We start from the raw sequence: 26909 nt of genomic DNA, 5'->3' as shown, positions 1-26909 counted from the left end.
ATTCAAAAAGGAGTAGTATAATGCATTGCTGAGCACTTGAGGTCCTGCTAAAAGCACCATGAAGAGTACAGTATACAGTATGTGTCTCAGTATAATAAGACTTGTAGGCTGATCTGGTACTTGTCCCGTATCCAGAAAACTCCATGTTCTCTGGTTATGCCCCTAGCAACACGCGATCCAAACCCTCAACACTTGGAAGGAGGCTGTGCTCATTACTCTTATTTTCCTTTTGGACTGTCAGAGATGGACTGTCTGCTTCACTATTTCATGCTCTCCTTATCTGCTTCTCTTTCCACCCATGGTAATTGAGGGTGGCTGTAGGCCAGTAAAAGTCCGGAGTGAGGATGGGGGGGGGGGGGGGGGTGGGGGGTGGAGGGGAAGAAGGACAGAAACAGAGGAGACAGAGAGAGCTGCTGGAAAGGGCAGGCGTTCATTCAGCAGAGAAACATGTGCACTTCTCTCTAAATCCAGTTTGTGTAAAACCAGGGCTGTGAACAGTATTGATCACTGGCTCTCAATGAGAGGATTAACAGGAATTCACACAAGGGCTTGGACGCTTACCGGTAACTTTGCGCTTACTTTGTGTAATTTTTGTGAGGCAACTTATTGTATTTCTAAATTTTAGAATTTTCAGTTTTGCAGTTAGAAGTTTATGCAGTGTAGAGTGTTTATGCACAAAGATGCAACTGTCATATTCATTTTACCAGTAGAAAGTAGAGTATTAGAATCTATAGATGCAGTTTTGGGTCATTAAAGTGAACCTGTTGGGTGGATTTTAGTGTATTTAATTTATTTTCAGTATGCCGTGTGTTATGATGTGTTCAGAATAGTAACAGTTTTTGCGCTGTCAACTTTTGCTTTTGTGTCCTCAAGTCTGTGCAGCCGCAGTTGCATATTGAAGACATTAAGCTCAGTTATCAGTCCCTTGTTTGTGCTACTGTCATGCAAAGAATGAATGGAATCAGCTCAATATTTTTTTTTCCTGGCCATTTCACTTCTCGTAAAAAAATGATTTTTCTTTCATATTCCTTGAATCTGTGCAAGCATAGTGCACGGCATCATTGCATGTACCGTACAGTTTTTACAGATGGAGAATTGCATGTATATGAAGAACAATAATATTTATGAGAAGAGTAGAAAATATCTGAAAGCATCTGAGAGTGGACAGTGATAACACCCCTATGGGCTGGCGTTTTACAAGAAATTATTTAACATTTTGGATTAGTTGAACAGATTCTATGGAGAACAACTGATAGGGCTTGGCTTTCCCTTGTTGCCTGAAGAATTTGGCAGCAATAAATCCCCCTGAAGTTGGCAACTGTTCAGCATGAACAGCAGTTGTTGTTTCTGGAATGGAACAACTTCCTTTTGCCAACTTCACAGCAGATAAGAATAACTTCAGCAGTTTAAGTGGAGTTAAAACATGCAGTTACATGAAGTACAGGTACAAAACATTTTTTTTTTCAGAGTTCAATAATTCAAACATTTTATTATGGGTTCTGCTAAATGAAAGATGTCAAATTTGAAAGGAAGTATAATTTGTTAAGCGCACAATATGTGGTCTGATTGTGTCTTCAAAATCTGTGTGACTCAATGTCGCCCACCCTGAACAAGTGAAATGTTATCTGGTGAGATGGGAGAAATCATTTGTTCAGCAGCTTCCTGAACAGCATTTCCAGCTGGAACTAAACTGCGAATAACCTAAGTCTCACATAAATATTTTTAAGTTTGCAAAGTATTGCAACAAACAACTGGCTCAACCTAGAAAGAAATCCATGTGATAGTTATATTTAGAGCCAAGAAGTTTTTTAAACTTTTTGATTTGCTTAATATGTATACCAGCATTACAATTCTGCCATTCAATCACCAAAACTTGGAGCTAGAAAGTGTCTGCGCTGCCTCAATAACATCAGAGATAAATGGAGTCTGGTGCTAACCTGCAACACAAGTGCACCTGGTAATTCTGCTACATTATGCATGCATTACAACTCTTCGCATTATAGTATAGCACACATAATGGTGCGTTTTTATTCCTGGGTGAAGGTTGCTTCCCTTCATCATGACTACATGTGTTTGGTCACAGTCCACAGCTGGAATTTCACTGTCTGTTGGTGTAAATGAATTCCATGTGGCTCAAGCAGAGGTGTAGAAACACTCCGTTTGGGGAAAGTCAGTCGAGGGGAAAGTCATCCTGGCTGGACCCTGCCAATGAGGGGGTTTTCCAACAACCTCCTCCAGCTCTCTAGTGGGGAAAAATTCTGAAGCAAACGGCTTGCACAACTATGGCAGCTTAACGCCTCCTTCAACTGTATTACTTCAACTCTGAGTTTACATGGTGGAAAAATGCAGTCATGTTAAAGAGTGTGACCCCTCTTTGGCTGGGCAGGAATAAAAAGAATTTGGGAGGCCAAGGGTAATGTCCTAGCCACAATTTTGTTGACCTTTACGTGTCACAATCAGAAATAGCTATGAATAAGGTGAAGAATCCGGGGCTTCCTGTCAAATTCCTTCCACAAGTCCCGCTTCTTCTACAGTATGCACCATATCTGCTCTTCATTTGCAACTGCCTCCTTTAAGGATGTCAGCAGTTTCTTTCTTTCATGGATTGGAAAAGATCATTTGATAGAGCAGCCACAGAAACAACCCATGATAAAATGTCTACCCTCTGCTCACATGCACAGTGTAAACAACTCTTTTCATTGTTTCACCGGGTTCTTTATTAATATCCCATTTCATCTCTAATTCCATGAGCATGAACATAACCATCATTATACTCTACTATAATGCTACATGTTGTTAGTGTTCACCTGTTACTGAAATAAACTTACAAAATATAGTAAATAGCACGTATGTAAAATGCCATCGTTATGTATTTGACATTGACCAATGTGAAAGGACAAACTCTGCATTTTGTCACTTGTTGCACTTGCCTTGACATTCCTTCATTCAAATCTCAGTGGAATTTGTTTGCCATTTCTGAGTTGGTGCCAAGGCATAACCAAGACTGTTGTCACCAGAAACATAACAGATTTTCTTTTTTTTTTTAAATGGCTTAAAATGGCCCTCCTGTGGTTATGTGAACAGTAAAATGTTAAGGTCAGCATGCTAACATGCTCACAATGACAATGTCAACATGCTGATGTTTAGCAGGCATAATGTTTACCATGTTCACCATTGTAGTTTGGCATATTAGCATGCTAATGTTTGCATTAAATCATGCAATCATTAGCATTTATACATCTGAGGCTGATGGGAATGTTATTAGTTTTGCGGGTATTTGGTCAAAAACAAAAGTATTGGACAAAAAGCTGGCTCTAGATGAAAAATCAGAGGATCACTAAAGACATTGGGATACACAGGGCTCTTCTCATGTTTCTATTTTGTGCCTCCTCATGTCCTCTCTCCTTGAGTCACATGAGGGTCTGGTGAGTCCACACAGCAATCCAGGATGGGAGAAAAACATGCTCTCGTTTATTAGCATTTCTTTAAACCAACTATCGTCTTGGGCGGTGCTAAGCACCGAGCAGAGTCACAGTGCCGCTGCAAAATAGCCTCAGGAAGGAACCTTCATCCACCTGCCTGTGACCCAGAAATTGATCTCAGCATGCCATCTTGAAGTATGTCTCAATTCCTAAAATGCATCTTGAGGAGGGAGGAAAGAGGAGGTTTGCCGGATGAACTGTGAGCGAGGATACACAGGTGTCTTTTTGGCACCAGCGACGTACAAAAGAGGCGTGAGACGCAGCTGGAATATACAAACTGAGCTACACATCATATTCAAAGCATGGATGTCTTATTTTGTTAAATGCCTGTTGCCTCGACTCCTCTCTCCTTGTGCCTCTTCTTTGCCTCCTCTGCTCACATTTCAACTGGTAGGGAACAACAAGGGAGGAGAGAAGGCGAGGGAAATTTTTTTAAATGTACAAAGAACTTCTCATTTCACAGAAAAAACATAATCACAATTACCCCCAATCTTAATCTCTAAAAAAAACTGCTAGTGTAGGGTGGTACAGTGGTTAGCACTGAACCCAGTGGCCAGCTTGGGTCTTCTCTGTGGAGTTTGCGTGTTCTCCCTGTGTTATCGTGGGAGAAGGGCACAGAGAAGGCCCAAGCCGTGTTAGTGTGGGATTTCCCGGGGTTCTCCAGCTTCTTCCCACAGTCCAAAGACATGCAGGTTAGATTAATCGTCTCAACTCTAAATTTCCCTTGGGTATAATTGTGAGCCCTGTGATAGTCTTTGTCCCCCCCCCCCAGCTTGGAAAGGCTCCAGCTCCCTGCAACCCTGTAAGGGATAAGTGGTTACAGATAATGGATAGATGGACTGCTAGTGTATTTTTTTTTCTACTGATGGGGGCTCCAGATAAGGAAAACCCTCACATGGGTTATTTTTGAGTGCATTGTTGGGTATGAGAAGTTACTGTTAAGCTATGCTAGATAGATCAGGTACCATCTAGATAGTTTACATGAGGTTCTTTAGAATACCATCATTTTATCTGACAATCACATAACACAGAGGTTATATTTGGACATCAGCTATATTTGGACATCTTTGTTTTGAGTCCCTGGTGTGTAGGAGAAGCATTCCAACAGTCAGCTCTCAGCTGTACAACAAGGATGTTACTGTGCAGGTGTAGAGTTGGGAGCCTTTAGGGCTGGACTAGTCTCTTATTGCCAGACCTTCCTCCACAGCGCTGCGGAGGAGGGTCTGGCGAGTCCACACAGCAATCCGGGATGTCAAAAAAAAAAGTGCTCTTGTTTATTGGCATTTCACAAACCAATCACAATCACCTTGGGCTGTGCTAAGCGCTGAGTGGAGCTACGGTGCCGCTGCAAAATAGCATCGGGAAGGAACTTGTTTTGGTAGAACATGTGTATGTTCAAAGGTTGTTTCAGTTGTGCAACTGAAAATTCAGATTGGACAGATAGTCTAGCTAGCTGTCTGGATTTACCCTGCAGAGATCTGAGGAGCAGTAATAGTCCTCATTAATCGACCGGAGTTTAAAATTACAACACAAAGAAAACTGAAGGTAACGGGACAGCCAAAACCGGACATCCGAAAAGAGTGACATTCGGCGGAATTTCCGTCAGAGAGCAATCCCGAAAGTGGAATGTCGTGGATATTGACTAGGGTTGGGCAAATGCAGCAAGATCATTACAGATTGAGTCAGTAATTCTGACAGTGGCTGTGGCTGAAAGGTAGAGCAGGTCGGCCCTGTGGCTGTCCACTGTTCCTAATGCTTAGGATAGGTTAAATGCAAAGATTAAATTTCACTACATTGTACTGTATGATTGTGATTGTGAAGAAAAATAAAGTTACTTCTTATTCAAGTAAAGAATGGTTGTAGGGCAAAACACCAAGGGGAGGAAGGCTGTTTTAGCAGAGCTGACACAGTGGATAAATTAGGAAAATATAGAAGTGGAGCTGGAGGGAGTTGAAAGGTGTTGAAGCAAACCAAAAGAGATTAATTATATGTACAAATTGTTTCACTAATATCCCAACATGTCTTATGTTCAGACTTGCCAATGTTTTTGAAACATTTTGCCTGGGTTTAAAATATTGTTACTCCAAGAATTACATGCCTGGTGACATTTCAGCGGCACATGACAGTAACTGGTTAAAATGACTTCATCCACTGATGGGAAGGAAGGTATTACAATTGGTTTTATCCATGAGCGAGGAAAATTCTAGGAGTGAAGCTTTTCTGGGCTGGCGTGTTGTATTTAGGCCAAGGGTGGGCAGAAACTGGCAAATGGCAGCAGATTTGAGGAAACAGCTGATAATCCCACAGGAAACAGTGAGCACTGGTTTAAGGGCAGTTGTGGTCAGAGGTTCAGTGAATTGTTTATTAAGTAAAGCTGACATGTGAGGATGTGGTGGATGAGGCTTGAAAGGAAAATGCTTAGGTGTACTGAGGCTGTGCAGCAGGATTGAAGAGATAAAGTGTGCCGCATGGAGGTTGGATGCAGAGCTCAGAGTACAACTTTGTAGTGCAAGTAAGTGAATTAGGGATTTGTAGGTAGTACAGCAGTGTCTGTGGCAGCAGTGGGAGGTAGGAAGTGATTATAACTTAGGAAAAAGCAAACATGGGCTGATGGGATTTGCACTTGATAGCCCCGGTGACAGCTGCCTGCAGCTGTTTTCAGCAGTAGCTCTGACAAACCCACTGTACACTATCTGCCCAGCACCAAACAGCAGACAGTTAGCGACTAGCTGGTGAACATATTGGAGCATTTAGCAGCTAAAGAGCCAGATATTTTTCTCAGGCGTTGGTAGATACCAAAAACAGAGCTAAAAAGAGAGTGAATATTGGACTAACACTCCCCAGGTAGATAGTAACATGACTCCAAGTGAGTACTAATGTTGGATATGTAAAAAAGCAACTGTTTGCTAACAAGTTCGCCGTATCAACTTTAAAAAGTGGTAATATGTCAATGTTGTTGCACTGCCCCCAAGTGGCCAACGAATCAAAGAATGCAGTTTTGTGTAAAAAGAAATACACATATGCTGCTGGACCTGTGGATTAAGCCATAAATAGTCAGATTATTTTGTTCTGTCTCAGATTATTTGTTGAGCATCTTTCTCCATTATTTTGACATTTGGCAGCCATTTCTTCCACTCTGTTATTTTCTACCATTCGTATATAGATTTTAATTACCACAAACAATGAATGGACTGTCCTGTCTGTTGTGTGCTTGACTTGGGCCTTGACCTAAGTGCAATGAATACAGTATTGCTTACACCAAGTCAGCTTGTATGTGTGCACTCCTCTGGACTAATGCTTATTCTGCAAAATGCACAGCTCAGTTGATATGAATAAAGACCTGTCCAATTCCTGCTGTAAAACTGTTGAGTCACAAAACCTAACCAATAACAACCAGTAACATTAAAGTAATTGTAGAAAATGTTTGAAAATTTAAGAAATGATTACAGTGTGAATGTGTCCTGATGCCGTGCTTGAGTCATAGACATTCATACAAAGCTAAATCTTCATCTAACCCTTAAAGTTTTAGTGCGTAATTTTTGGATATTAATGAACGTCCGTTTCATTCAAGCCACTGCCAAATCAGTTGACACAAAACTAATTTTAAAAAATTATAAAAAAGACTATCAGCTCCACACAACTCTCTGTATTTCTCAGTATGGCTATGTTTCGAAAATGGTGTCATCCGGCGACTTTTGCATGCAGAAAATCAAGTGAAGGTAATTACCTCTTCTGAAGAGTCCATCACATTTTTTTCATCCTCCGTGTCCTCCTTCGTTACAAGCAATTGCGTGGAGGAGGGGTGGGGATGGTGCGCGATTACGGAAGGCTTCTACCATGTGGATGCGCCGACAGTTTTGTTGTAATTACTTGAAATTCCTGAAGGTTGATGCATTATCCAGAGAGATAACATTGCCTCAATGCACAAATACTGCTAACTTGCATGTGTATACAACGCTTGAGTCATTTATTGTTTTAATTATATTTTGCAGGGCCAACCTTTATAATCACTTACTGTGAGTGTGCAACTGCAGGTAGTGGGATAGTTTTGTGTTTAAATCTGTGGAGAGAGGGATGAGCCAGAATAAATGGCGGCCAAACATCTCAATAATGGAAAAACAATAATCTGAGACATTATGTCTGTCAAGGCAAGAATAACACAAGGACCACATGTCACAAATGCTTGCATTGTCCTTTTTCTTTTCCCTTCAATACAAAGCATGTTTTCCCTTTCCCTGTAGGTGCAAAATTGGAACTTGATACTGCTGCATAATGGGTTACAAAGCGACATCCATGCATTGTGTCTTAAGATGCCTGTGCTTCATGCTTCTCCATTTGTTTAGTGCAGCTCAAGATGAAGACTTAAGAAGTAAGAGTGCTTCTGTCTTCATTTCCTCACACTTTGTTATGCTTGTTGTCCATACATTAGAAAAAAATGTAATCAAATGCATAAAACTGGCAAAGCTGGTTTCATGTACTGTGATAGATGTTTTTTCATGTATTCCATCAAGCTAGATAGGATTTGTTAAAACCATTGTTTTACACTGCTGATTGTTCATTTCTTGTCTGCTTCAGGTTGTAGGACCGCACCATGCGATTTGGTCTTTATTCTAGATGGCTCGTGGAGTGTTGAAGATGTCAATTTTGAAATAGTAAAGCGTTGGCTTGTCAACATAACAACAAGCTTCAACATTGGACAGAAGTTTACCCAGGTTGGAGTCGTCCAGTACAGCGATGATCCCGTTTTAGAAATACCTCTGGGGAAGCACTCCTCTACCAAAGACCTCATCAAAGCGATGGAGTCCATTGAGTACATGGGGGGAAACACAAGGACAGGGACAGCCATTAAGTTTGCTACAGACAAACTGTTTGGACTGTCTGAGCGCGGCCCATCAGGCGTTTCCAGAATTGCTGTTGTCCTCACAGATGGGAAGTCTCAAGATGAGGTTTTGAAAGCGGCAGAGGCAGCAAGGAAAAAAGGAGTAATTCTGTTTGCAATTGGTGTTGGGTCAGAGACAGAAGTGACCGAGCTGAATGACATTGCAAACAAGCCATTTTCAACATACGTCTTCTCTGTTGAAGACTACAAAGGTATTTCCAGGATCATACAGATCATACGACAGAAACTGTGTGAAGGTAAGCAACTGCTGATCAGTGCTGTTCCACTCAAATATTATCAGGTTACTTTTATGACAGTATTAGTGGTATCTCTTTACCTCAGACTACTCCATTTGTCCCTCTGCCTCTTGTCCTCTCCATTATTCTCTACTTGTCCCTATGTTTGTCTATTTTCCTATTTTACTGTGTTTGTCTGTTGCAGAGACTGTTTGTCCAGCAAGAATTCCCGTAGACTCCCGTGACGAGAAGGGTTTTGATATTCTGTTACATTTAAATTTGGCTAAAAAAGCAAAAAAGACACAAGGGGCATATTACGGCACTAAGGCCTATGAAGTGACACCTCGTGTTGACTTAAGTGAAGCTACACGGTAATCTCCTTGCTTTTATTCTTTCTTCATCACAACCAGTGTATTCACAAGTTGACTAACTTTTACACTTGGTCATCTAGGAACCTTTTTCCTGATGGCCTGCCTCCATCATATGTTTTTGTGGCCACACTGAGGTATAAAGGATCAGTGGCAATAGAGGAGTGGGACGTGTGGAGAATACAGACACGTGATGGGAAACCTCAGATGGCGGTGACTCTAAATGGTGTGAAACGCACCGTCATGTTCACCACAACCAGCGAGTCAGCAAGTGGAACTCAAACGGTCACATTTTCACAACATACAGCAGAGGTATAGCAACACTGTATTATTTCTTTAAAAAAGTCCTACTAAAGAGTACTACACAGTTGCATAATGTATTCTGTGGCTGTGTTTGCACATTCTTATTTTATCCGTCTCTTGTGTGTCCCCCAATGTTTTGAAAACATGCTGATTCTCAGCATGAATGCTTTTAGCTCATACTGTATGATACAGTTAATCAGTGGTATTGAAATGGTATTATTCTGTTCATTATTAAATATTATAAAACAATCTGGCAGAAACCCTTTTGAATCAATGCACCTCAAAGGTTTAAACATTTTCTTTCAACCACACACAATACCTTTTATGTAACCAATCAATCCTAATCCTTCTACTGTATTCACACATCCAGACGGCTTGCATAAGCTCGTAGAGCTTCAGAAGCCTATTCAACCTTTACAAAAGTAGAAGCTGTACATGATTAGCAGATTGTGTCCTTAACTTGCCCTTGAGGAAGTAGGACTAATTGAACTCTTTTGTAGACCAAATAACTGTGACGTCAATCTAACACAACAATCAAAGACAAATAGCACTTGATTTGGGTAATAACGTTTTAGATGAATGAGATGAGAGTATATCCAGTTGTTACTCGTCCCCATTTACTCAGCGCTGTTAAATTATATGTCTGTTCTACCCCAAGTTATTGTAAAGTAACATTGACACCCAATTGACTATCTTCGCTGTAGTTTATTCAAAAGCTGCAAAAGCACACAGTCTTCACTTTAAGATGCCAAAATATTTTTAATAAAAGCTTTATAGCCATGACTACTTTGTATTGTTGAGGTTTTAACACATCAAACTGCCCTGTTTAGTGACTGAGCTCCTTCTGCTTCCTGCTCTGGACAACAGTTGTACACCAATGTACACACTCCCTCCAGGGGGAAGCTTGTTTTATCCTTTGTTTTTTAATGTCTTTATCAGCACACTGCCAGCCCTGTATTAATGACGTTTTCCTCTTCTTTTTCTATGACAAAAGAAGCTGTTTGATGAGAAATGGCACCAGCTGCGGCTGCTGGTTACAGAGGAGGATGTTACTCTTTACGTTGATGACCTGGAAATTGAAACCCTATCCTTGGAGCCCCCTGTTGGTATTTTCATAAATGGAAAAACCCAAGTTGGAAAATATGTCAGAAAGGAAACAACAGTGCCAGTAAGTTTATTAACATCAACAACCTTGTTTGCATGAAATACATGTTTGGTTCCCAGAAAGGTAATCCGGGAGTACGTCTACTAAAGAGGAAACAAGTTTCTTAATGAGTAGTTGAGCAAACACAGCACTGATATACAGTATATTTTAAGCATCACACAGTTTATTGGTGCCTCCTGAGAGACATGCTTAAGTTTGCGGATAATAAATCTTTGGCAAAATTGAGCCTTTTTCTCCACATGGTCTTATTAATCTGTTTTATTTGTCTCAATTGGCACATTTTGTGCCAAAAATGCTGCATTAGTAATAAATCATAATTGTGCTGTGTTGTAATTTACTCAGCAGAAGGCTATATAGTTAGGGCTTTCAATGCAAATACATCCCTGAAAACATAATATAACATTTTAATGTCATGATAATGCTATGGAAAAGAAGGATAACTGCACAATACGTCCTTTTATTCTAAATGTAAATATGATGTAACACTTTTTAATGTGAAACAATACAAATGGACCTTTTCAAATACCTCAGACACATATGTGAGCAATTAGGCAGGTTTGACAATGTTGCATTTGTGGCCTAAATGAGGGACGATTAAAAAAAATACATGTAATGTAAAATAATGTAAATAATGCAGCCATTGTTTTTATTTACTAAAATCCTCAGTACAACTGTAGATTATAATGTACAGTATATAAAGAAAAATATGACTTAATCATTAACAGGATTACATACAGTACCATAAGAAATAATAGGAGAAAGTCTGTGCAGAAAATCCTTTGTTCAAAAATAAAAAAGAAAAGAACATATCATTCATTCATTACTTTTACATTTTCTATGCTAGCCAGTATGTTGACACATAGCTGTGGATATTAACATGAGCTACAGCTTGTCGGTGTTTGTTGTTGTGTGTACTGATCCATTGTTATATGGATCATGCAGTTTTAAGCCATTTAACAGAGTGAATGCACTAATGTGAGTATCACTTCTGGATAAACACACTTGTAATTGGAAACAGATGTTTGTAATTGGACCCTTTAAAAGTAGCCTACCACAATGCAATTTTTAAACAACATTACATTAGCAGGAACCGACAGACCACACAAGACATTCTTATCACGTTTAAACCTTTTATCATAAACAAAATGGAAATGAAATGAATCATATATCAGGACCATCTTTCTGCTCACATGGTAACTGAAGTGAAACTGTCTATGGGACTTTCTGGAGCCATTTTACCACCAACATTAACAAAATACCAAATAATGGAAGAATAGTGTAACGTCGCTGCAGAATGCTTCCAACACTGAGGGAGGTCTGGCAACATGTAGCTGCTCTGTGCCCAATAAGGGCAATTCAACAGTTGTACAATAGCAATTTCGATTCATTAGTAGCAAAGCAGTGATAAAACCAAAACTAAACGTCGCAAAATGACCCCCATGTTTGTTTTGTTAGCTTGTTTGGAGTCTCCAGCAGTGGAGGTTGTGTTTTTAACAAGAGTTTTTTCTCTTTTTAAATCTAGTTTGAAATCCAGAAACTTCGCATTTACTGTGACCCTGAGCAGAATAGCCGAGAGACTGCATGTGAAATACCTGGAGTTGTAAGTACAAGAGTCTGCTTGGCTCTGAACTTGTTTTTTTTGTCCAAAAGCAACAAAGATAACTTCTTCTCACCTACTTCTCACCTTGACCAACTACATCTGTTTCTACTCTGAAACGCACAATTTCCCCATTAGTTAGCTCCACACCTCATACTGCATGGCATAAAATGATTTTATTTGCTTTATAAGTCAGCAGCACAGTGTATTATAGTATTGTGTAGTAGTAGTAAGTAGTGTAAACTCAGCATATTCATTTCAAGACACATCTGTTTATGTATGCATAAAATGATTTGTTGGAGTGGGACCCGTAACTCAGCTTCAAACATTTTTTTTATTGTCTGCTGGCTCTAACTGCGTTTGTGAAGCAGTTGCCCATTGTTATGTTGGCTTCCAAATTGCTATAACCACAAAACCAGAGCCAAATTACTGTTTTTAATGGGAGGATGTGGGTTGAAAAATCAAAAGAGACAGGATGAGTAGCCTACAATTACAAATTCTTGCCAAGTGTACCAGTGCTTTGCCCCCCTCTCTGTGTGCTTTTTATTCGCTTATTTGCAATGGAATCCCAAAGTTCAGTTATCAATTTCCTTTTGATGGATGACATTTGATTAAAAAAAAAGAAGGATGTCCAATTCGCAGTGTTAATTTTTGTTTATTCAAAGTAAAATGCAGATGGCTTTTGAACACACCAGGTAGGGTAAGCTTTTGTGATGTAAATGGTTAATATACAAAGATTGAATGAATAATGAGTTTTCAGGTTTCAGCATTGGATTTTGTGACTTTTACAAACATTAGAACATTAATTAGTAGATCACTCATTTTCTAAATATCCAAGCAACAGTAAAAAACTCATAGATATTCAATTTACAATCGTAAAAGACTAAGGAAACCAACAATTATTCACCTTTAAGAAGCGGGAACCAGATAATTGTGGCATTTCTTATTATAAAAATGACCCCAAATGATTAACTGGTTATTAAAATTGTTGCTGATAATTTTCTGTCTATCGACCACTTAATTGAGTGACTTATCATTGCAGCTCTAATATGTATAATTCTGTATGTTTGGTTCATTACAGTGCGCCAACAGTCCTGATTACACTGAGCCAACTCAAGAACCTTGTGTTTGTCCTCCCGGACCCCCTGGACTTCCAGGAATAAAGGTTGGTTATTTAAAAAAAAGGCCTCTTTATATCATCTTTCATTATTTGTCTTGTGTAATTTAGATTTTTTAATATACAGGAGATACCGTGCCTGCAGAAATGAATGCAAAAAACGTGCACATACAGTACTTCTGTATGCTGCAAGATATCAGAGAACAGAGCTCAGCCTTGTCCAGCTCCTCAGTGTTCAGACAGTTGCTTAAATATTTACTTTAAACAGTGGTATTCTGTTCAGATTAAATAAGATAACAATAATTAATCTTTAACAATGTTGGTTTATGTGTAACCTCAGGAGTGACAAAGAGACCTAATGATGGAGCACAAACTTTCTCTTCTTCGCAACTTAGCCTTGAGGGAATGTTTGCTGAATTCCCAGTTGATGTTTAAATGCTGCTCTCTGTGTCGGATAATTATGTGATGAACACATGAGGTTGCACTTTACCAATAGGTCAAATCCAACTACAGTCGTTACAGTCTGCAAACACAGGTTTCCTTCTTGCCATTAACAGTGCTGTGTGGGAGGTTTTACCACTTTTATCCCTTACAGTAAACACACAGTTACCTGCTGAAAACAAATTATGGACGCACCAAATAGCCTCTTTTCTCCAGTTAGGCAAATTGCGGCTTGCCATTGTGAGGAAAGTTATGGTTAGCCTTGTAAGATCCTAATGTGCTGTTTGCTTGAAGCAAACCAGACTGCTGTTTAAGATAAACACAGGTTAGAATGGAAAATTACCAAAATAGGAAATAAAACCTACGTGTTCCCTTTTATTGATCACGGGGTACCAACCAAATAATAGCAGCCACGGTCATAAAAGCCTTTACACACGGACCTCAGAGAGATATTACATTAGCAACAAGACTCTTGGTTAATAAAACCTACTTGGGTTCAGGCATGTTTGTGTTTATAATGTCACAGCAAAGCTTTTACTACATTTACTAATAGATCCAAAATGCTGGGACCATTGCAGGCTTGCAGATGTTCCTTATAACCCCACATAGTGTTCAAGAGCATCTTACATTACATAACTAACTCAGCATGGTTTAAAAAGATAAATTAAATCAACGCCAGAGAAAGCATATCGTTACCAGAGATGTTTCCACATGGATTTGTTTATGCTGCTTTAAGGTTGCACGATAGATAAAGACATGCAAAGAATTTGCTTTAGTGCTTTACGTTATTAAATGACCGTATTCTTTCTTTAGGGAGAAGTAGGAAACACTGGCAAACCTGGTCTGCCTGGGCCTGCTGGTGCTGATGGTAAGCCTGTGAGTACTACATAGTTCAATATACAAACATACAGATCATAACCGCCAACAACACTGTCACAGCAGCATCCACGTCTGAGAAAATACCAAAACCAATTGAGTTAATATACCCATTAAGGCATGACAGTTTCTGCTTGTTAGTTCTATGTGGTCAGGACTGCTTCAGTAGTAAATATACTTATTTACTTATTATTCCAATGGCTAAATAAAAAAACATCTCTGATTATACCACTGGTGGTAGCACAGTGGTGATTTTGTGTGATGAAAGCCATCCAAAAGTTAACCACATGTTTTACGGCAAGCCTAGAATCATGCACACAGTTGAGGTGGGTTCAAATGTTAAACCAAATGTGTGCATCTCTTGTCTTTTTTTTATTATTTTTTTATTTTAAGGGTATCCCTGGCAACAGAGGAAGTCCAGGGCTGCCAGGTCCAACAGGAGTTGAGGTAAAGCAAATCTCACTTAATTTACCGTTAAATCCAGCATCAAGACTAGAATTAGAGTAATTTACTCTGTTTGTTTTTTTGTTGTGTCAGGGGCCGCGTGGCCCGGGTCAGATGGGTAAAAAGGAAAGCAAAGGGAGGTCGGTTGTTTGGTTAGCAAGGTTATAGCACAATCAATGTTACACTGTGACTCCATTTTCACAATTACTGTCCTTTGTAATTTTTGAGAGGGTGTGCCTGGATTACCAGGATCGCCTGGACTACCAGGAGAGAAGGTGGAGATGTTAATTATTCAAATGTGGTGATTTCTGCTTGATAACACGCTATCCAGATGTTGTCTAATATTATTTATCTAAAAGCATGTAAAGTGAGTAAAACTGCAGAGAGAAAAAAAAAAGATTTCCGTGGAAAAAACAAGCGACCGTTAAAAAGTACAAAACACACATTACATTTTCAAGGTAAATCTTCTTTTTATAAGATCAAATGTAGGATTAACAGGAAATCCCTGCTAGACACATTAACTTGAAGCGTTTAAACATCGTTGCATCAATCACTCTAGAAACCACATGTTATGAATATAAAGCCATATCCCCTGGGAGAGTAAAAAGTACAGCTTCTATACTGTGGGTCAAGAGCGCTTTGCAGAGATAGTACGAGCGAGGACCATCATAGACGTTTTAAATGAGTTCATATGTCCTGACTTTTGTTCTGCCCTTAGCTTAGAAAGCTCAAACACTTATTTTTAGAGAGACAGTAGACATCAATAGAGAGTAACAAAATAGAGCACACCCCCACAGAGCAGGCTATATTTCTTACATGGCTATCAGTTAAAAGTTAAACCTTGTAATTCAGTGCGACCAACTTTGCTTCAGTGCCCACCGACTTCTACAATATGGCCTTATATTTTACAGGAGAAAGCGTGAATGTGAATTAATCTTATTTTATCAGATAATACCTGACAGCTAAACCTCTTTAGCATTCAAGGCTTTAGGGTGGGACTCTCCAAGCCTCAACGCCCCTTCAAAGTATCAGGACACTATCTTAAGGCAGACTAGCCCACAGTGAGTGGTGCCTCAGCTGAATAACTGCCTCTCCCACTGTTCAGTCACACAGATTACAAACCATACATGCAGTTAATGCTGCGTGATACAATAATCCACTCTTCAAAGGAATCTGCCGATAATCTTTGAATAAACACAGCGTCAAACAAAAGCAAGCAGTGCCCAAATGATCCAGTTTGTGTTTACTGGGTGCTATGAAGGCCTCAAGTACAGTAGACTCAGCAGACTCGAGCACAAGCCTGACAGTCCTGCAGCTTTATCCAGAACTTGTTTATGTGTATCTAAACAACATTTTGTGTTGAGCATTATTTTCAGGGACAATGAGGTAATGCATCCTCTCTAGATTGCATCACCTCTGTCATTTCATCCTACCTTGTAATCAATGTGACCACAGGGGGTTCCTGCTAGTTGGCTGAACTTAGAGAACAATTCATGCAGTTAATAATATTTCGAAAACTGTCGCAGCTGTCTGCAGACAGACATGTCTGCACCTGGAGCGAATCCTCCCATACCATCTGTCCCATTATTACAGTTTCCCTCACAGATCCAGCACGTATCAAATTAAGTTTTTATAAGTGCTTGGACTGTCTTCTCAACGTTCTTTGATTAGGTGAAATACTTTGTTGGCCACGCACACAAAAAAGAGAACACAATGGGGGACTGCACTGCTTTAGATCAGGTGGATTTACTCTATCTTTTTCATCCTATTTCCAGTAACGCTTACAGGATGAAAGTATCATGACTTTTACTGGTCTGTCAAAGTGCTCTTTTATCCCATAATAAAACATCTAATTAGTGTAATGATCTGAGGCATCATGAATGATGAGATGAGCATCTAGAGGGAGTGCACTGCGGGTCATTTTCCATCACTTCTTACAAAGAAAGACTGCAAGCTGCAAAATATGTTTAAAGACCAAGTTCAGAAAAGCTCTTGTCAAATAGATTCTACAAATAGGAAGAAAAAAAAAGTGCAGTACTGTAGATAAGAAAGTAAATATTTTCCTAACACTATATCTATGTATAAAACAATATACAAAAAGTTTAGATGCCTATCACTCCTACGAATTTCCGTCAGGGCCAAGTAAAGACGCTCCAAAAGTTTTGGTCTACTAAATACCGTTAATGTCTGGGTCAAGAGGTGTTATTCACTCCAGGAAAGCTAAAGACTCTCCATGCACCACAGAACAACCAATTCTAACCAAGTTAGAGGGAATCCTCATCTTGTTAAGTAGGCTATAAGATTTCTTTTGAATATAAAACGCATTTACATATATTATACCTTTCCAAATTGTTCCCATATTGTAAGACCACCCAAGGGTGTAGTCTCATTTTCCTGGCATAGGATCTAGAAAATGGAAACCTAAGATGTCTGCTAAATTAAAACAGAAGTATATAATTCAAGGACACAAGAGGAGGAAGGATTGTTAGCCATTTTGCCAAAAAGTGGCTGTGTTTGTGTATTCACAGTCTTGTTCATGACCACAGTCATTCATCACCTTTGAAGGAACATTTTATTGCTAATTATGTGGCCATCCAGTCTGTGCTAATGATCTTTGTAGTTTATTAACACATTCCTTTGGACATACATCTGTGTTCCTAATAGGAAACCCACAGCTCTGCTTGGGGAGGGAGCGAAAGCTCCTTATCACATCTCCCCTGAGATGCAAACCAGTCACTGTTTACACTACCTATGCTAGCAGCTGCTCATGTTTTATGCTCCATATGTCACACAAAGTGGTACTGCCAACACAATCCAACAAAACAGCCAAATGTACTGCCACACAAAGACAAATAAAGCACACACACTACCAGTTGGCTTCCATGACTGCACCTTTACTGCCCTGGCTGCAGCACTCCATAAATACATTTGTCATAGCTTGTTTTGCTTTGACAGAACTGTAGTTATGGCCACACCTGGAGTGATTTTTGATATTGTTTGATACCAATGGAACATGAACACATGTTCCTGGGACCTGTAATTCAGTTCAAACTGAAAGAAAGAAACTGTCAACACTTTGACTCAAATGTCTTTTTATATACAAACTATTTGTGGAAATGAAGCAACAATAAAAATGTTCCCTGATCCTGCCAGTGATATCTTATGTCTTATCCAGTATGTCTTTTGGTGTTTACGCTGTACAGCAATTTGTTCCCCTGTGAGTTGATTAGCATATTATTGAATGATGGAATGCAAAATCTGAGAAAAAAATATGTCCTGCCTTTTTTTCAAATGCTGTTGTTTGTTTTTATTCAGAAAATGTGAACATGCAGTGACGCATCATTCCAATTTTTGGCACCATTCAACAGATACATGACTAACTAACTACGTTTTAGGTCAGCCAGTGTAATTTTAAAAATGCCACAATGGCTCAGTGAAACACGTCACTTCCTTAAGTGACAGGCCAAATAGTTGCTAAATTCATTGTCTATCCCAGAAAAACAAGATCCCTGCTGACTAATGTCAAACACTGACTGCATATTTGTGACCATGTAGAATGGGTCTATAAAGAGCTGTTGTCCCACACTGTATAACTTGTGCCTCCTGATCTGACTGACAAAGAGCTGTTAAAGCGTTTTCCCTCTATTACAAACACGGATGATCCTGTTAAACGAGTGGCAGATTTGTCACCGTCTGAAGGTTTAGATAAACCAGGCCAGCTTAGGCCATGGAAGGTTTATTTTTGATTATGTCACGGCTAATGATAATTTCAAATCTTTTAACTTTCCTCAGGGCTCAATAGGATCCACAGGAATTGCAGGGTTACCCGGAAAAGCTGGTCAAGTGGTAAGGGTGCAGACAGTCCTCATGGCTACTGAAAATGACACAGGAAATATAACAATCTTAACTGGATGGCATGATGTTTTCAGGGAGAAAAAGGAAGTATGGGACCTCCTGGGCCACCGGGTTATCCAGGAGACCCTGTATGTATAAAACAATTCAGAATCAAATCCAGAGCTCATGTGCCATTATAATTGTGTGTAAAAATCCTTTTCTGTGGTTTCAGGGCCTACCTGGGAGAGATGGAAAGGTTGGATTTCCAGGAAGACCTGGTCAAAAGGTCAGTTTTTTTTGACAGTGCAGAACAGTATGTCACAAAGTTCATTCAGGGATTAGGAGAATAATAGAGGCATGAGGTTGGATAAGTGTGCACATTCTTAAAAGACTTTGCTGTTCCCAAGAGTTGTGTTGTTGACGTTTGGCTACCATGGAAATGTAGTCATAGGTGTCTCCCTTCTCTCTTCCCAAACCCCATTTGACAACTTTTGTACACATCAAAGTTTAGATAGATACCTATTTATCCATCCATCCATCCATCTTCGTCCGCTTATCCGGTATTGGGTCGCGGGGGTAGCAGCTCCAGCAGATAGATACCTATTTAATAAATCAAAAAATGACATGTCAAATTATAAGGCAATGTGTATGATGATGTGTCAATGTAATGTTTGTGTTTCTCCATTGTATTAAGGGAGAAGCTGGAGAGGGTGGTATTCCTGGTGTTGATGGAAGAGAAGGCCATCCTGTGAGTTGTAAACAAAGATATTACTCATTATGCATATTTGGTATTTTGTAGGTTGTTTGAGTTCTTGCATCTCTACTCGGACTTCTAGAAGTTGAGGATTTGATGCAAATTGTGCATGAATGAAATGTAAAGTCATATTGTGTTAAGATTGGAAGGAATTAAAGGGCAGATTTATGTGTGTGGTACTTTACATTACAGTTTACAAATTTTAGCTGACATGAAATTATACTTTGAGTAACGGAAGATTAAAATAGGTAAATACTGTACAAGACCTGAGTTTATGGATCACACAGATTTGCATGCATAACATGTTTTACTGTAGTAAGACTGCAGTGTGTTAACATAGTGTCAGCAGTACAGAGAGTACCTCTGCCATTAAATTAGGGGTATTCCCCCTGTAGTTCATCCCAGGATAACCCCTTTATGTAACAAGTGGGCTCAGGCTATAATCAAAGACAGTGAAAGTTACTGAGTGAAGGAATTCTGTGGTGCTCTAGCAAATCTGTTTTAGGAAGAAAGTGTTTCAACTGGGAAGCCACCCCACTGATCATGATTATAAGTGTTGTCCAACAGTTTGTGATTGGTCTACAAAAGATGAGTCAGTTGCTCCACAAGGCTGTAAGCCATTTTCCCCCCACCAGAACAATAGAGTTAGCGATGTATCCAAGAAGACAGGATTTGTGCTGTACTTCCTCAAGTTAAAACAAGATGAAATTTGTGCTTCAGTGTCGGCCCCAAGACGGGGATTTCTCCACCTATAGGTAGAGTGTAAGTGTCTGGGTGGCTCTATTTATATTTCTGTCTCTCTGCCTGCCTGTCAAATCTATACACTAAGAACATATGTTACTCAAACTGCAGTCTGAGGCAACCACTAAGCATCTGCAAGCATTTATCTCAGAAGAAAATAACCTTCAAAACAAAAAACTAAAGAGGCATTCCAGGGTAGTTTTGCTGCATGTGTTGAACCACATACACTTTCAATTTATTTAACCATTTACTTATAAAGTTGGATCAGCGTTCCTTCTTTTTCCTATGTGCAATTTAAATAGCAACTACTTTTTCTATTATTGCATTCATCAGCAAATAAAACATTTGCACAGTTCAATTGTAGCACTTAGGATCCATCTAAAGATTGTACACTTTGTATTAAAACCTCAGACAGTGCTGTGCTACTGCATAGAGCAAGGCAGTTTTAAGAAGAAAATGAAATTAGATATTCTTTCAAAAAGCCAAAAAACACGTTTTTTCCTGTGTACAACTAGCCAACTGTAAAATGGGTAGTGTACCATTTTGGTAGACATTACTTGTCACCATGTCAGTTCAATCAGTTTCTTTTCATTGAGCAATTGGCTAAAGTTGTTACTGACCCAATGAAGTAATGATTTCACTTTGAAGGATAGCCTGAAACTGTAGCCTTTCATGCTGCCTTTAATATCAGTTCAGAAACACTGCATATGAAAACATGCAGTTTTATTAAAAAAGGATAGACAATTTTTCCTTTTTAGCATATTGAATATATTGATCAGCAATACAGTATAATGTTTCCTTGTTCTCAGGGTATGCCTGGATTGCCTGGAATTGCAGGCCTGAATGGACAAAAAGTGAGCTCCTGTTCCTAATGTATTTGTATGTGCAAAATCAACTGCTTTTGCATTATTCTTTGTGATAATGTTTGACTGACATGATTTTCATTTCAGGGGGAAGCTGGTTTGCCTGGGTCCAGGGGCTTCACAGGACCCACTGGACCACCTGTAAGTTGACAGCTGTTGTACTATATGTGTGTAGGTGCAGTGCACACCAAAGTGTTAATATTGAATCTGAAAAATTACCCAAACACTTTCTTCACTCTCCTGCAGGGTGAGATGGGTTTACCCGGTGCACCTGGTTTAAAAGGACCAATTGGAAACAAGGTAATCATGTATGCCTGGTAAAAAAAATCCCCTTCATCAAAAAGATTTAATAAAGTATTTAAAATGGATAAACTGTGCACTAAATAAAATGTGAGTTTATCCCCCTCTGCATCCCTGCGGCTGTGAGCACACTGGTTCAACCTGTGACGCAGAAAAGTCAATACTGCAGACCAACCACACAAACTGGCATTAGCAGCCGACAAGCTGCAGGCCAAGCCATGTCGTGATTTAAATTGAGTTCAAGCATAATGAAGAACAGTTAAACATACATTACAATACCAAGACCTATACTATCCAGCCTATACATCATGCATTGCAGTGCACATAATTTGGATAAGGTTAAATCATTGAAGCTTTCTAACCAATGAGTTCATTGAAATGCATAGAAAGCTCCTTGGGTCAGCAGCATTGCATGTTTTGTTTGGTCACTGTTTTTTTTTTTAAACTACACTTGCACAAGTAATGATCTCTTGGCCACACCGGCAGTGCTAAATTCAGCGATGATCTGGCCCTATTGCTTTAGTCAGTGGAATTTAAGTGGAAATGTAAGCAGTCTGGGCTTGTCTGGTCTGGACGCTCTGTCTCCTAATCACTTTTCATTAGCTGATCTGCCTTAAACAGGCCAATGTGTATTGGTAAATGGCAAGTGAAAAGCTAGTTTATGGGCAGGCAATACTTTGATTTTATGGCTGAGCTTCAGACTGCAATTGCCAAGGCTTGTTCAACTGGAAAAGAAAGCACACAATTAGACATAATTAAACGTCAAGCTGAAAAACGAAACCTTGTTGAAAGTAAGCTATAACTATTGCACGCATCAATGAAAATGAATTATGATTATGATAAGGAAGTGAAGATACCAACTGCAGTCCAGTCAGTGAAATGATGTGGTTTGGATGTTATTTCATTGTATGTTTTCTGTAATATAAAACATGTTTTATTTCTTAATCAAGGGGAATAAGGGTGAAAATGGAAGTCCAGGTATACAAGGAACACCAGGGCCTGTGGTATGTTCCCATTTAAATAATATAATAGGAAGCAGGTGGCTTTATGTCTGATTGAAAATGCTGTAATAATTCAGTGAAGCAATAAAGATGCGAGTGAATAATCCTGTGTTTATCCACAATAAAAATAAAGGTGTTCATTTTTTAATGATTGGTGTTAAATTGAACACTATTAAAGGGGAGTGCAGGAGAAGCAGGAAGACCAGGGGAGCCGGGGCACCAGGGCATGCCAGGCCTGAACGGCAGCAAGGTATTGCTACTACATATTTTTCTGCCAGTGTTGTAACAGTGTAACACTGTCATTCCTCCCCATTTCATCGAGTTGAAATCTCTTCAGATATATGATTTATGACAATGACAGTTCATAATTTGTAGTTGTTTATACGTCAGGGTTAAAGCTATGGTGCGTCTACTGTCAGCGCGTCCACATGATACAAGCCTTTCGTGACCGCGCACCCCCCTAGGTCAAACATAAAATGTATTGATTTTTAGTTATAAATATTTTTTCCCAGATATATCAGATCACATCACCTCAACAAACTTACATCACAATCATTTTTTTGTTTTTCTCTTTTGGACATTTGTACAAAAATAAGCCAGATGTGAGTCTTCACTGTAAAAGTATAAAAAAAAAAAAAAAAGTATAAGGATGTATTCTGGCAATATTTTTTTTTCTGTAAATCATTTGGAATTTACTTTTACTAAATGTACCATAACGTTATAATCCGTGTCTTTATTTTTTCATCAGGGACAAAGAGGAAATCCAGGTGAAAGAGGAGAGACGGTAAGATACAAGACAAAATTACATTAGTCAAGCAGATTGTACTATGATCGTGTTTACCTCTGTGATGCTATGCTAAAATAATAACTCAAATTGAGAGCTTTGAATAAACGTGAGTGTAGCTAATCACCATTGGGTGTCAGATTAAGACTGGCCCAAAAGAAATCGCTACCATTGATCTGTTATATCAAACTCAGTGTGAAACTTATCCAACAATTGTTGGAAGGTTGTTTTCAACAGTGTAGGCAGTCTACACTGTAAGTAGTGTACATCTATTAGTTGAGGAATATATTGTCTTTAATTCATTTCACATATACATATATTTCAAGAATCCAGTGGAACTAAAGCCCCATTTATCACATATCGATTACGGGTTTGGAAAACAATCATGTGTCTGGATATTTGCTGTTGTACTGACTTCCAGCATGGTTTTCTCCAATACGCTAAACTGGATCAATTTCACGTCATGACAACAAAATCAACACTGGAAATGAAACAAGGAAGTGTAATCATAGTGTTGCGTTTAAAACACATTATCACCCATAATTACTACTACAAAACAATAATTTCAGATGCTTTCGTGACGTTAATCTAATGATTTCCTCACCAGGGAATGAGGGGTGAAAAAGGAGAGCAGGGTCGGACAGGGGAACACGTGAGTTTCTTTGATCAGCTTTCTGTGATGCAGACTTTCAAGATATTTTACTGTATGTTTTTAAATTCTTGTATTGTATATGTATATAATGTGCAAATTAATATAAAACAAAAAAAAATGTTATTACTTCCCTCAAGAATGGTCCATGTCTGTTTCTCTTTTACATAGCAAGATAGCTCAGAAACTGTAACTGAGTTTTAAATGTGGATAGCACCACCATGTGGCCATTTGTTAAGCATTTTAAATCTTGAAAAACTGTGGGGTTCAGCAACATTATTTTTTTCATGGAATTAGGAGTAATAAGAAGTTTGTGCAATACATATTTCATCTATCTATATAGGCCAGACCCACGTTTGTGTACAGTAAGTTTATTTTATAAATTTTTTACCACTCCTTATCCAAACCATGTTTGGTATACATAACGTATTTGTATGACCCTGTTAGGCTGATCCTTCCTTGTTAAAATCTTGAAGGCATGGCCTAATTGACATCAATTTCTGAAGGCATGCAGGCAAACTCCAAATTTTAGATGATATCAAAATGATACTGCAGATGCTATTTAGCCTATAGGTGGTGCTACGACAGCTTGACACCCACTCAGTGATCGTAAGTCTGACTTGCTTCACATTTTTAAACCAACATTTAAACCATAATATTTAGGCGTTCTCCAAATATCCACAAAGTGATCTGGCTTGTCTCCTGAGCATTTTAATGTCAATAGAAGCGGATTTTCTGTTATTACAGTATAACACACTTTGAGGATTGTGACTGATTGTGATTTCTAGTTTTAAATGACTTATCCTGACTTTCACTGACAGGGCTCCACTGGTCCAATGGGACTAAAAGGAGAGGTATGTTAAGCTGAATGCTTCAATGACTGTACCTCTATCCAACCTGAATTGTTGTGTGTATTGCTAACCCTGGGGTGGTATTTTTGCCAGAAAGGGACAGCAGGGGATTCGGGGCAGAGAGGTAAAGAAGGTCAAATGGGACGACCCGGACAGCCGGGTCAGTCAGGCCCACCTGGCCCGCGAGGGCTGCAAGGGGACAGCGGTCCACCTGGACCACCTGGACCTGAAGGAAGATCTGTACGTGTGCTACACATTGTGCTAACTTTACTGTTGATAATGGTTATTATGATGTTGTACAGTATCTGATATTGACTAACATAATAGATTGCACAGATCTATATCATCCATCCCTTTTTATTCCAGGCAAGTCAAATGTCAGACAATCACATTCGCCAAATCTGCAGAGAAATTCTTCAGTGTGAGTATCAATATAGACGGATGATGTGTTTCTGTGTGTTTACATCACACGTCTGACACATTTTCATTGTCCATTTTCATTGTCCTAGCTGAGCTGCCTTTATTGTTGCTGAGCAACCAGCAGAGTAGCTGTACCAGATGTCAAAGCCAGCCTGGATCTCCTGGTCCTCCAGGTCCAACTGGGCTCCAAGGACTCAGGGGACTTCCTGGACTTAGTGGCTCCAGGGGACAGCCAGGCCACCCTGGTCGACCAGGGCACCCTGGTATTGATGGGATGAAAGGTAAAACCTACAGTCTACAGTATGTTATTAAAGCTGTTTTGCAGGAGGCTCCAACAGGTACACTTGTGTTTGCAGGAGAACCGGGTTTCAAGGGTGAGAAGGGAAGCCCTGGTCGAACCACCATTGGAGACCAAGGGCCACCAGGACCTCCAGGTAAAAAATGTGGCTAATTTGGAACGGAAGCTAATTTGCTGCGATACTTTAAAAAGATTTCATCCACTGTATACATTTCCTTTGGACCGATCATGGCTTATCTCCACAGGTCCAATGGGTCCACAGGGGTACAGTAAGCCAGGTCATCCAGGTAAGCCTGGATCCCCTGGTCTTAACGGAGCAGAGGGTAAAAGTGGTAATCCTGGCATCCCTGGTGAGCCTGGGGTGTGTGATCCATCCATGTGCTACGGTAGCATGATGAGGCGGGATCCTTACAGCAAAGGGCCAAACTATTGATGTAATGCAGCGTCACTGCAAGCACCAGTCTGGAGCTGATGTGGAACAAACAGCCATTCTCAGGAAGATCTTATCTTTACAGTTTCTCTCTGTCGTGGAAACAAAACGGACCTCCTCTTAAACCTTTGATCTCAGACATTCAGCAGAACTAGATCCTATCACATTTTCTCTGTTGGTATTTTGTATTGTTATTCACGTCTTTAACACGCTTTGAGGTTTTAATGGTGTTATAAAAATACTATATTAATTAATAATTTGCTCCATTTTATACCTCTCTTCTGAGCAGCTTGAACTCATGTGCTTCATGTATGTCTAGATCTCATGTCTCTGGATCAGTGTGGCTGGTGCATTTTCTCATTTGCCCCCTGGTGTTGCTTCGTTGCATGTCACTCTCTAAATTCTCACTGCACATTGGATGGGTGCTAGATCTTCCGTTTAAAAAAAACACACAACTTCTACGATCTATAAATTCCATGTTCAGTGAATTATTTCACTATAAATTATGTGTGAAATTGGCATGTTTCAGCACAAGACTGTGATTTTCTGTAGTTGATTATAAGCTGCTGTAAGCCTGTGTTCCCCAAAGCATTCAGCCTGACCGTTAAGCACTAAACTCTTTATGAAAATCAGCTTTACAGCAGCTAATATTGTGTAACACCCAAGATAAATGAATACTTCCCCATATCACAATACCCATTAGTTTACATGTCATGTTATTCCAATTATTATTATTCCAAGTTTCACCATCAAAGAGCATGCTGACATTTTAATTTCAAATTCGATGTTGTGTATGTTCCTGAGGCTTACCTTTCATTACTGTAGCAGGTATTTTATTGTTATTTATAAAAGAGTCATAACTGTGTATTTCAGCAGTGGCGTGTCCTAAACAGCTTTTGTAATTTTATTATTTTGTGTTAAGGTGACTTTTGTATGAATCTTTGTTTTTTACTAGAATTAAAACATCTTAATGATTTGTGAACTTAGCTTGGTCCGTGCTTTGGCTTTATTCCAGGACTCCATCACATTATGATCTCTAGTTCTCTCAGAATTTACTTTAAACTTATTGTTTGTTT

General features: G+C 39.3%; 1 protein-coding gene across 1 annotated transcript; it reads left to right on the top strand.

Moving 5' to 3' along the window:
- Positions 1–410: 410 nt before the first annotated feature.
- col21a1 (collagen, type XXI, alpha 1) lies at positions 411–26819 on the top strand. The gene is made up of 29 exons (XM_039784762.1): positions 411–563; positions 7724–7851; positions 8058–8618; positions 8803–8968; positions 9049–9277; positions 10263–10436; positions 11956–12033; positions 13112–13195; positions 14402–14464; positions 14858–14911; positions 15002–15026; positions 15137–15183; positions 18701–18754; positions 18838–18891; positions 18975–19028; positions 19437–19490; positions 21047–21091; positions 21188–21241; positions 21347–21400; positions 22351–22404; positions 22580–22651; positions 23150–23185; positions 23793–23837; positions 24656–24688; positions 24779–24925; positions 25052–25106; positions 25195–25386; positions 25462–25539; positions 25649–26819. The coding sequence occupies exons 2-29, from the start codon at positions 7755–7757 to the stop codon at positions 25834–25836; spliced, it is 2847 nt and encodes a 948-aa protein (XP_039640696.1). The 5' UTR covers positions 411–563; positions 7724–7754; the 3' UTR covers positions 25837–26819.
- The last annotated feature ends 90 nt before the right edge of the window (positions 26820–26909 follow it).

This window comes from Perca fluviatilis, chromosome 19 (assembly GCF_010015445.1).
Source record: "Perca fluviatilis chromosome 19, GENO_Pfluv_1.0, whole genome shotgun sequence".
Classification (NCBI taxonomy): Eukaryota; Metazoa; Chordata; class Actinopteri; order Perciformes; family Percidae; genus Perca; species Perca fluviatilis.
Note: the sequence above shows the minus strand (reverse complement) of the source record. Positions and strands in the feature narration are given on the sequence as shown.